This window comes from Astyanax mexicanus, chromosome 21 (genome assembly GCF_023375975.1).
Source record: "Astyanax mexicanus isolate ESR-SI-001 chromosome 21, AstMex3_surface, whole genome shotgun sequence".
In the NCBI taxonomy this organism is placed as follows: Eukaryota; Metazoa; Chordata; class Actinopteri; order Characiformes; family Acestrorhamphidae; genus Astyanax; species Astyanax mexicanus.
The window spans coordinates 3,292,527-3,305,000 of NC_064428.1; the positions used below are offsets into that span (position 1 = coordinate 3,292,527).

Below are 12,474 nucleotides of genomic sequence, written 5' to 3' on the forward strand. Positions count from 1 at the left end.
TTCCAGTGAACAAAATAAATAAATAAACAGCAAAAAAAATCAGTTTGTGTAAGCACATGTGGTAAAACCAAGCGCAGTTCTGTCACAGCACGTGTTATTTATTTTAAAAAATGAATGGTTTTCACACTTATTTCTGATTGACTAAATTGAGTGTATAAACAGTGTAAGAAACAGAAACTTTTTTAATATGTTGTTTTGACAGACGAAGGATAGTTTAGTATTTCTGGCAAACATCTGAAGAACTACTGTGGGATCGCACATTTGCACATTAAATACTAAAGGATTTGATTTAATCATGGATAATGAGTGTCGCAGCGTATTTGACATTGAATGTTGGATGTTGACGAAGGTGAGATTAAGCGAAATCTTTCCTTCTTCATTTTTTATATTTTGCATTGATGTTTTGATTCACAAAGAATAATTTATGTTCAAAGATCTAAAAAGATTTATTTAATGTATTTGAATATGAATAAAATCACTATTTTACTAACATCATTATTTTACATTTAAATATCCATATACGTCTCTAGGCTCTGTAAAAAGATACATTTTGGGACAATTTGGTCATACCTGAAAAAATTGTTTATTTGCGTTATATAATATTTTGGATAATATTTTAAATAAAGGAAAATGACAGAATTTAAAATCTAGTTTGGTGTACCTCTGGGTTTCACAGGTGTTTATAGCCTTAAAGTACTTATGCTTTCTTCTAAACTTTTAAATATCTAGTTTCCATTGTAGGACCAGAGCATTGCCTGAAAAAGTCATAGACGCTATAATGAGGATGAATACTAGAATAAATCAATTAGACAACATTCAAACCTTGGGAATGTTAAGGAGTTGCACATTTATCGTTTGCACACTTTTCTATAGCAAAATCTGGGTGAGGGTTTGTCTTTTTTTTTCTAGCTTAATAATTGGTTTTATTGGCTTGTCTTACAGTCCTGTTACACTCATCAACTTCTGGCCTGTTGATCATCCGTAAGTACTTAACATACACACAGAAATGCATATTATGTAGATATGTAAATGTTTAGTGATGGATAGAAAAGGCTAAATAAGATATATAAGCACAGCAAAGATGCTGACATACAAAGCTTTCTTCAACCTGAAAAAACCTGTTTTGTTAGGGTCCTCTGTCTTGTTTTTTTACCTCTACATCTTATTCTTCCTGCAGACCAACCTAAAGTAACTAACTGCCAATTTGATCAAATCATGAAATCCTGTCACTATTTACCACCTTCTAACACAAAACCTTGTTGCTTTTTAAAAAACAAATGTTTTTCTGTCAAAACAGAGTGCAGTAGGACGTATTGTGCAGTACTTTGTAATTTCCCCCATTTTTGACCCCAATATACTACATTACATTACTTTATAGTAACCTTTCTGCTTACCTGTTCCATTTTTCTTTTGTTCTCATCATTAATAGTCCAGCATCTTCACCACAGCTGTCCCATGATGATACCCACTCACGCATTGAGCATTATGCCAGCAGGTAAGACAGTAAATAATTAACTGCATGAACTTGAATATTGTAAATGTTTAAAAAGAAATTTCTGCAATGCTCTTGGAGTTCCCTGGACCTGTATACAGTAGTTATGTAACACTTAGTGCCTAGTTACTCAGGTGAAGAAGATATGTTAGAACAGGAGAAACACTGTACCATTTGATGATATTCATTTAAACCAGTTAAAAGCTAAAAAAAAAAAAAAAAAAACATGAATTCTTACATGTAATTTAGAGTTTGGTTCAGCTATCTGTCATTTGTCTTTTGCTAAAAATGTTTAATATTGAATGGAGCAGTAAATATATTTGTGTCTTATACAGGCTAGCAGAAATGGAAAACAGGAATGGCTCGTACATGACTGAGAATATTTCACCTAATGAGAGCATGTGAGCTTATCTGCTTTTGCATTTTTATTCTTCATTCTAGACAAACAGAAAACTGTGGTATTGGTGTTTTTTTATCAGTTTTATCAGTTTTAATCAGCATACAGAGTGCTTTGATCTCTGTCTCTAAGCAGACAGTTAATGACATTTAATAGCATCCTGTTGCTCTTGCAATTATGTCTACATTAGCAAATATAGTAAATCTCTTATACTATTACCTACTACTCTGACTATTGATTTGCACCTTTTAAGAAGCAGAATTATTATTTTTTATATATACTTCTGACTAGTTTAGAATATAAAATGCATTTGCGTGGGTAAAGAGTTTAATATAAATCTCGATTTGTAACATGGCAACCTATATTTTCAGCTACTCTGGGTGATGATAGAATGTATATGCAAATTATATGCTGTTTTGATGTTTATGCTCTTAGATATATTGGGTCTTGTTCATGGCAGGGATGATGAACATCTACTCATTCAGCACTATTGCCAGAGTCTCAATCAGGGCTCTCCCCTGAGCCAGCCACAGAGCCCTGCTCAGATCCTCATATCAATGGAGGGGGAGGAGAAAGGAGAACTTGAGAGAGTTCTTGGTGATCTAGAGCAGGAGAACAGGTAGAAAAGTCTAATGTATGTTTTTTAGTTGCTAATAATCTTTAAAGATCATACACTTTTTAAACACTTTCATACCTTCAAACCTTGTTCTGCAATTCTTCATATTTTAGGAAGCTGCAGGCAGAGTACGATCGGCTGAAAAAGGCTCATGAGCACAAGGGGCTGTCTCCACTCCCCTCACCTCCACAGATGCTGCCAGTTTCACCTCAGAGTCCTCGTGATGCTGAGCTGATCGCTGAAGCAAAATTACTAAGGCAACACAAGGGTCGTTTGGAGGCAAGAATGCAAATTCTGGAAGACCATAACAAACAGCTGGAGTCTCAGCTTAAGCGGCTCAGACAACTACTGGAGCAGGTGGGTGGGGCATTCCATTTAGATCATCCCATTTAATCCCATCAATCACAATATGTGACTATTAAAAACATTTTTAGTTAAATTGTTCTAAAAATGATACTGAATGATGAGCCAGTGCATTTCCACCAAATATTGCCAGAATAAACAGTCGTACTAAAGAGTGTTTGTAGAAAACTGCAGGCCTGCGTCATTCTGCGCTCCTCGTATTTCCATATTTGGGGTTCAGTGTCTAAGCTGCTTTTTTGTCTATGGCAAAATGAATAGGTTTTTCATAAACTGGCCTCTATCATATGTATCTACCCTACATGTTTTATTCTGTGTACATTTTTCTCCTGAACATCGCTGCATCCTCTGAATTGGAGATCGTTTAAGAATCATAATTAGAATAATGCTAGCGTTTTTTTTTTGTTTGTTTGTTTTTTTTTAGCCTTTGATTTATTTTTTTTTTTCTCATTTTATTTATTTTGTTTACATTTTTGTCATTTATTTTCTCATTTGAATTATAAATTCATAAATTAATTTAATTTATTTAATTTTTTGCTTTACATTTTAGCCTCTCCACTTTTCTTTGTATTCTGAATTATTTTATTTCTACTTAATTAATTATTATATTGTTTGTGTTTCCATTTTAATTTTGATGGTTTTGTTTATGAAGTTCCTTATTTATTTTATTTTGTTTAAATACTTGATTTTAAATCAAAATTATTTTTTCAGTCCCTTTAAGTTGTAAACACTCATCTGCATTGAAAATGAAGGTTACCCTCAATGTATTACTGAGTGAAAATAAAGGTTAGTTGATTGATTGATTTATTTAAGCTAATGCTACAGTGCACTGAACTGATGTAACAGCACAGCAGTAGAGAACACAAGCGGACTAGATTTAACCACCAAATTCTGGTTATATTTTTACAGCATATTAAAGCCCAGCTGATCCAACTAATGAACTTAACTGCCCTTGCTGAGGCGAGCTGGCTGTGTTACAGCAGGAAAATACTAAAACTAGCAGCAAAGTGTTACTCCAGAACCAGCTTTAAACGCTGTAGCTTTACCAGTGTATCTGAGACGGGTGGTTTTAGTGTGTTTAATTATAGAAGCAGGTTCTACACTGTTCTATACGCTACTCTCTCAGTATGAGCTCTACCTATACTGGTCAATCACCTGATTATACTGACAGACCAGCTACACCAGCAAAATATATAATTATATAATTATAGAAATATGTCATTTGCTGTGACGTTTAAGGTCTACTCATCCAGCCTCTCTGGAATTTACAAAATTTACACATATGCGGCAAAGCGCGAGCCGCATATGTGGCTATGGACGGTGCGGAGACCGGGAATTACAGCAAGATCAAAAGCGCAATCCTGAAGAAATACGAGATAAACAAGGAGACTTACCGGCGGAGATTCAGAGACTGCACAGTTCATGACGATGAGACTCCGAGAGAACTCTTCACCAGGCTGAAATCCCTTTACGACAAGTGGATGACTCCAAGGGAGAAAAGCAAAGAAGAGATCGGACACGCCATCGTCATGGAGCAGTATCTAAGCATGGTGAGTCCAGAGCTGCGGTGCTGGAGTGTGGAGCGGGGTCCGTCTTCAGCTGAGGAAGCGGTGGAAATGGAGGCTTTTGCTGCTGCGAGAATGGCGGACGGAGCCTTCAAGTTGGGGATTGACAACAAACTACGTCATCGCTACGAGTCAGGTGGGTCTGTGGGCGTGGCTAGGGGTGGTCCAAAACCGCAATTTAGTAGACTAGCCACACAGGGGAGCTGGTGTAATGCGAGTAAACAAGCAAGTAGAAATCTAAATAGTGGTAAAAACCGCCCAGAGAAAATATTTAAATGTTTTAATTGTAATCAAATTGGACACAAAATGAATGCCTGCCCACAATGCCAAATAGCTCAGCTCAACTGTGGTATTCTCCCAGACATAAGGATAGCTTTACACCTGCAGAAGACAGTAAAAACAGTGTAATTACTGTAAAAATGGGCGATAAAAAGTTTAAAGCGCTGATAGACACAGGAGCGAGTCAGACATTGGTTGCAACAAAATGCATTCCACAGTCTCAGTTGAATCATGGAGCTAAACTTAGAGTTAAATGTATTCATGGGGAGGAGCAAGTTTACCCGACAGCCGATGTGAACATCGAGATCAAAGGTCAAACGTACTTGCTAAATGTTGGCGTCCTAGAAAACGCACCATACGCTGTAATTCTTGGGAGAGATTTGCCCATTTTAATTGATCTATTGGCCCCTGAGCAAGCAGTTGCAGATGTTCTTGTTGTCACCAGAAGGCAAGCTAGGCAACATGAGATTGAAAACAATACCTTAAACAATGCCACTAGAAACAGGAAGCCTCGTAGTGAAAGGCGGCGCGACAGGTTGAAAGGCACAGCCATGTCAGAGCAGCTTAATGTAACTGAATGCAGCATGGAAGACATTCCAAGTAACATAAGGGAGTTACAAGAACAGGATGAGTCTCTTAAACCTCTGTTTTTGAAATGTGGTCAGAGGAACAGTCTGAGCAGCAATGAGGTCCAGTTTAGGGTGAAGGACAACATCTTGTACAGGGTAAAGAATAATGTAGAGCAGTTGGTGGTACCTACCTGTATGAGACAAAGCATGCTTAAAATGGCTCATTCAGACCCTTGGGCAGGTCATTTGGGTCCAGACAAATCTCAGAGTAGGGTAACAAGTCGATTTTTCTGGCCTAGGTTACACCTTGACGTAATAGACTTGTGTAAATCATGCCCTGTGTGTCAACTAACGGCTCCTCAGAGGAAGTCTGACAGAGTCCCTATGATAAGCATACTTATAATTGATGTGCCGTTTTCGCGTATTGCTATGGATGTAGTGGGGCCTCTTCCCAGGAGTAGGGCTGGTAACCGGTATATTTTAGTGATTTGTGACTATGCCACAAGGTACCCAGAAGCATTTGCACTGAGAAAGTGAAAACCCGCCAAATATCCAACGCTCTAATCCAGTTGATTTCTAGAGTGGGTATACCAAGAGAGGTCTTAACAGATCAGGGTACAAACTTTACATCTAAACAACTTAAAGCTGTATTCCAGCTGTTAGGCATAAAAGGTTTGACCACCACTCCCTTCCACCCCCAGACTGATGGACTTGTTGAACGTTTTAACAAAACTCTCAAGAGCATGCTCAGAAAGTTTGTTTCAGAGACTGGCGCTGATTGGGATGTGTAGCTGCCGTATCTCCTCTTCGCCTACAGAGAGGTGCCCCAAGCGTCTACAGGATTCTTCCCATTTCATCTTCTCTACGGGAGGGAGGTGAGAGGCCCTCTGGATGTGCTGAAGGAAACCTGGGAAGGACACAGCGACGGGCAGAAGGTCAACGTGCTCTCATATGTGCTTAAAATGAGAGACAAGATGGCTCAGCTGGTGGAGTTGGTCAGACGCAACATGGAGGATGCTCAGCATCGCCAAAAACAGTGGTATGATAAGGTTGTGAGGGACAGAGAGCTGCAACCAGGGGACAGTGCCCTCATCCTTCTTCCAACATCGGACACCGGACTGCTGGCGAAATGGCAGGGGCCATATGAAGTGCTCCGGAGATTAAACAATACCACTTATGAACTGTTGCTCCCGGACAGGAGGAAACGACACTGGGCTGTCCACATTAACATGCTGAGAGCATGGAGGGAGCCCAAGTCGGACGCTGCTGAACAGCTGTGGCTAAGAGCAGTGGGAGAAGAGGAGGAGGTCACAGAGCAGTACTTCCCTGGTACTGGAGAAACTAACCCTGCACTCGAGCTGTCCCATCTCAGTGCGCAGCAGCAGGCAGACTTCATGGGTGTGGCTCCACCAAACCTCTTGAGAGATGAGCCGGGCAGGACAAGCATCATGCAGCATAACATCCTTCTGCTGAAACCGGATCCAATCAGACAGACGAACTGCAGGGTGCCAGCACGTTTGATCCCGGAGCTGAAAAAGGAGGTGCAGACCATGCTAGAGCTTGGGGTGATCGAACCGTCAATGAGTGAGTGGTGCAGTCCTGTTGTCCTGGTACCCAAGAAAGATGGGAGCCTACGATTCTGCATAGACTTCTCCAAGCTTAATTCAGTGTCTGCCTTTGACCCATATCCCATGCCAAGGACAGACGAGCTGATTGAGAGGCTTGGGAAGGCAAAGTATCTCACAACACTGGACCTGTGCAAGGGATATTGGCAGGTGCCACTCTGCCCAGCAGCCCGGGAGTTGACTGCTTTTCGAGTGCCATCTGGACTTTACCATTTTTTGGTCATGCCCTTTGGCTTGCATGGGGCGGGTGCCACTTTCCAGAGGCTCATAGATGCGGTGTTTAAGGATACGGACGGTTTCGCGGCTGCATACATAGACGATGTGGTGGTCTACAGTGCGAGCTGGGATGAACATGTGCAACACGTGAAGGTGGCCTTGAATAAGATTGCACAGGCAGGCCTGACGGCCAACCCAGCCAAATGCTGCCTGGCCAAAGACTCTGTTTCTTACCTTGGTTATGTCCTCGGTGGAGGGGTGATAAGTCCACAGGTTGACAAGGTAGTGGCCGTCTGGCGGGCTCCGGCTCCGACTACGAAACGGAGGGTGAGGTCCTTTCTGGGTCTTGTTGGCTGGTACCGGAGATTTATTCCGAATTTTTCCAGCAGGGCGGCAGCATTGACAAATTTGACTAAAAAAGACATGCCTCAGCGTGTGAAGTGGTCTGCTGAATGCGAGGCTGCTTTTCAGGATCTCAAAGAATGCCTGTGTTCTGGGTAGGGTTGCAATGGTATGAGATTTTCACGGTATGATAACCGTCTCAGAAAATACCGCGGTATCACGGTTATCACGGTATCACAGTTTGTTACATATATTATTAAACTGACCCTTAAAGAAATTACAACAAAGTTTTTTTGTTCAATTAACTATTTATTGTAGAAACTACACCATCAGGTGAAGGAAACCATGTTTTTCCACTACTCTTAAGGGCATTAAGAGTGTATATATATATATATATATAAAAAGTTGGTATATAACCAGATACTGCAGAAAGAGGGGATTTATTTCTGACATGATCCTCATAATAGAGATTTCTATTTTAAGGCTTTCACACCTTAAAACCTTCAACATATGAAAAACAGGCACGTCAGAATTTGAAAATTAACGCATGTAAATGAATGGCGTCTTTCACATCCAGTCCGGCCAGGACCTTTACACGGACACGTGAATCCATCGTAGCACGCACTTCACGCCTGTATCTGCGTGCCCAAATTTCGGATAACTCAGCGCTTTTGCGGGCGCTTACCGCATGGGTTGTGCACGACTACAAAGAGGTTTTATTTAGGTTATTTAGGTAAAATTATAAACTGAACACATACTTTGCGCTGCACAGCGGGGTGGTGTTCTCGGAGATGGGAGAACAGGTTTGATGTATTTCCTCCTTTAGCTGTGACTACGGCCACATTGATTACAAGCTTGTTGATTACAAGTCTGTTTTCAGGCTGTTTGAATGAGCGAAATATGATCAGAATTATGTTAATTAACACTAACATAGAAGCATAGAACTATTATTTAATAAAAATGATTTTTAAGAACAGCTAAACACAGTGCGGAGAAGTTCACGTGCGAGAGAGAGAGACACACAGAGAGAGAGAGATTTGCGTGTTCTGATGTGAGCTACTCACAGGTAAAGGTTCTCTTTTATCTCCTCGTGCTCATTTTAGTCCAATACATAATTCTGCAGTTTCTCAGTGTTTTCTGTCGTATTTTGCGGCTAGCGCGAGCGCTTACAACTAACACCGCGGACCGCGAGGTGCAGCCGCGCTGCCGCTGTTATGCCGAATCCGACTCCCTGCTCAATCCGACTCCCGCTTCGCGGACAGAATCGGCACAACACCTCCCGCTGTAGAACTGCGGGAGTGAAAACAGCGCTTATAAATAAGTTAGTTAAGTTTCACTTTCAGTTTTCGTTATTTGGTTCGTTTTCATTAACAATAATAATTGGTTACTTAGCATTAACATTGTGATTATCACACCAGAGCTTTATTTAAAAATAAAATATATAATTAAAAAACACATGCCTACATCTCAGACTATTTTCTGGAGCCCAACCCGACCCGGCCCGAGGAATGTGGTGGGAAATCTCGGCCCGAACGGACCCGATTTCGGGTCGGTCCTCGGGTCAGGTCTGGTTCGGGCAGAGAATCTAAGCTCTAGTCTGATGCACTTTCTGCCATTCTCACCGCTGTGTGCTGAGTAGCTGAAGCGGAGCAGAGTTGCGCATGCGCGGGTGAGTTTCTCCGCTGGCTTGAGTTTTACCGGTAATAAGCAAACACACACGGTATGATAACCGTGCATTTTAATACCATGGTATACCGTGAAACCGGTTACCGCTGCAACCCTAGTTCTGGGCCACTTTTGTGCAGCCCAGATTTTGAGAAAATTTGTGGTACAGACTGACGCTTCTGGGAGCGGGCTGGGAGCAGTGTTGCTTCAGGGGGAAGCTGAAGCTCTGAAACCTGTCCTGTACGTCAGTAGGAAGCTGTTTCTACGAGAAATTAACTATTCAACTGTAGAAAAGGAGGCCCTTGCTGTGAAGTGGGCTCTTGACTCTTTAAGGTACTACCTGACAGGGTCTGATTTCATTTTAGAAACGGACCACCATGCATTGCAATGGATGCAGAGAATGAAGGATAGCAATGCTCGGATAACAAGATGTTACTTGGGGGGTGGGGGGGTGGTGTGTGATGGGGTTAGCGAGTCTACCCATCATCAGGACTGTGTAAGAACACTGGGACTTGTAAAGTTGTGTAAAAAGCCTAGGAACAGAGGTATTGGTAATTGGTGTATATGTGTACTTACCTGTGGGTGTGATCTTTGTGCTGATTCTATGGGGAGTGCGGGCGCCTTCCAGGGCTTCCTCATATACTGGCCGTTAGAGCCCCCCTGGCTTTGAGTAGAAGGGGGGGAGGTAAAGTCCTGGAACCTGTAGAGAAGACAAAGAAAAGTGTTAGAGGTGGAAAAACAAATTGTATATACTTACCGGTAAATGAACTAGTGTATTGTATGTGTTATGTGTTTATTGTCTATCGAGTTAATGTTTTGTTTGTTTGTTTGTTTCGGATGTAGCCCTACCAGCCAGAAGATTAGTCTGGTCTGACTGATTGGGGCGGGGCTTGGTGTATAAATCGGCAGGGGGGATTCATTGTGGGGTCTCTCGTTGAATGTGGGCCTTGCGGCCTCAGACACTAGCTGGCAGATGCTATGCCAGAATTAGTTAATTGGGACTGAGTAATCTGGGCAGAGTATGTATGTTAGTCCCTGAATATTTTCATTGCGTTTATTTTCTCTTTTTACAGTTTTTCTTTTCTCTTTTTCTATTCGCTTGTACAATACAAAATAATCACTTAATGTGTGCAACTTACATCTGGAGTCAGACCTGATCCTTGCGGGGAAAAATCTACCCCTCTTTCCGTTTTCCAAACTTGAGCACTTCGTCACATCTTCACACGCCCTTTTTAAGTTGTATGTCTGGCTGCATTTTGGATCCAGTGGAAACAAGTGACCAACAAGACACAAACCATATGTAAATACTGTAAGTAAATCCTACACGTGACTGTTTCATAGGCAGCTGTACTAATCCCTTAGCTCTGTACTGTATTTAAAAAACATGTTCTGTCTCTGTTTGCACTTCAAGCATAGTCTTAATATGACTGGTTATGGTTATGCATAGTTAAATTACGAGAGATTTAGGAGAAAAAAACACAAACCATAGGCTTAATATGACTGGATGTGGTTTGCACTTATTGTTTGCACTATATAAGACGTAGAAAAGTTTTATTTTTATTTTTTATTTTTATTCTTATTTTTATTTCTTATAAAATTAAGTTTGTGTTATATGATTTTGTCAAATAAAACTCTAGTTTTAAAGTTTTTTTTTCAAGTTTTTTCATTTTTGAAGTTTTCTTTAAAATTTTATGTTTAAATCTCGTCTCATCTCGTGAACCCCGTATAGTGTCTCGTCTCGCCTCGTGATATTAGTTTCTCGTCACACCCCTAATGTAAACATTGGACAAAAAACAAACTATTAGTGCAGAATATGGTAAAACTATAAAAAATCCTATAAATAGGGCAACTCTGTGTGCATTGAGTGACCAGAGTAACTGGAATGAAAAAGTGTCACACAGTCTTCAGTTTGCTGTACTGAGAGGAGTTGAACAGTCTTATGGCCTGAGGGACAAAAGACTTTCAGAGTCTGTCTGTGGAGCAGGACTGGGACAGCAGTCTGCCGCTGAATGAGCTCCTCTGCCTGGTGATGGTGTTGTGCAGAGGGTGGTGAACATGATGTTCAGCAGCTTGCTGAGGGCTCTCCTCTCTGCCAGTGGTGTCGGAAGGGTGCCCAGAATGTGACGGCAGACTTCCTCTCATGTCAATCTCTGGTGAGTGACTAGCTGAAGGGGGGGGGACTGTGTGTAAGAACACTGGGACTTGTAAAGATGTGTTAAAAGCCTAGGAACAGAGGTATTGGTAATTGGTGTATTCGTGTGCTTACCTGTGGGTGTGATCACCCCACGATTGCAGTGTCGTCAGAGAACTTCTGCATGTGGCATGACTCCCGAGTGGTATTTGAAGTCTGATGTGTACAGTGTGAACAGGACTGGAGAGAGAACAGTCCCCTGTGGTGCTCCTGTGCTGCTGATCACTGTATCAGAGGAGCAGTCTCTGATCCTGACAGTAAGGTAGTCAGTCATCCAGGTAACCAGGTGCATGTCCACCTCCATCTTCATCAGCTTGTCTCTCAGCAGTAGGGGCTGTATGGTGTTGAAGGCACTGGAGAAGTTGAGGAACGTGAACCTCATAGCACCTCCCCCTTGTCCAGATGAGAGTGAGCTCTGTGCATCAGATAGAGGATGGCATCTTCCACTCCCACCTTTTCCCGGTACGCAAACTGCAGTGGGTCCTCAGCATGGTGGACCTGAGGTCTGAGGTGGTCCAGGAGCAGTCGCTCCATGGTCTTCATCACATGAGATGTCAAAGCGACCAGCCTGTAGTCATTCAGCTCCTTCGGTTGTGTCTTCTTGGGAACTGGAACGAGGCAGGTTGTCTTCCACGTGGCAGGAACCCTGGGCTCACCCACTTGGACAGCACATGTATTGAGCATTCTGGGGCACACTCTAGTCTTTGTGGGAACAGCAACATTCATACAGAATACAAATATGGATGTTTGCAGTGATTAAGGCAATCAGACGATTCCTGTGTGAATGAGACTTCTGCACCTCTCAGCAGGTATTTTTGCCCACTCTTCATGCGCAAACTGCTCCAGTTGTCTCAAGTTGAAGGGGGCCTTTTCCAAACGGCATGTTTCAGCTCCTTCCACAGATGCTCAATAGGATTAAAGTCAGGGCCCATAGAAGACCACTTCAGAGTAATGTTTTCCTCTTACTCATTCTTAGGTGTTTTTAGCTGTGTGTTTTGGGTCATTATCCTGTTGCAAGACCCATGACCTGCGACTAAGGGCAAGCTTTCTGACACTTGGCAGCATATTTCTTTCTAGAAACCCTTGATAAATCTTGAGATTTAATTGTACCCCACACAGATTTAAGACACCAGAACATAACAGGGCCTCCTCCATGT

General features: G+C 41.9%; 1 protein-coding gene across 11 annotated transcripts in view; it reads left to right on the plus strand.

Moving 5' to 3' along the window:
• dmd (dystrophin) overlaps positions 1–12,474 on the plus strand; it is a 256,466-nt gene that overhangs the window by 137,527 nt on the left and 106,465 nt on the right. For 10 of the 11 annotated variants that reach the window (XR_007428168.1, XM_049469991.1, XM_049469992.1 and 7 more), the window contains 5 exons: positions 943–981; positions 1,430–1,495; positions 1,828–1,893; positions 2,350–2,508; positions 2,619–2,862. Coding sequence is in view for 10 of the 11 variants with exons in the window: in XM_049469991.1 (XP_049325948.1) it covers positions 943–981; positions 1,430–1,495; positions 1,828–1,893; positions 2,350–2,508; positions 2,619–2,862 (574 nt within the window). In the remaining variant the exon portion in view is untranslated. Of the gene's footprint in view, positions 1–942; positions 982–1,429; positions 1,496–1,827; positions 1,894–2,324; positions 2,509–2,618; positions 2,863–12,474 lie in introns of those variants that run through there. The other variant, XM_022674758.2, reaches the window with a different exon arrangement.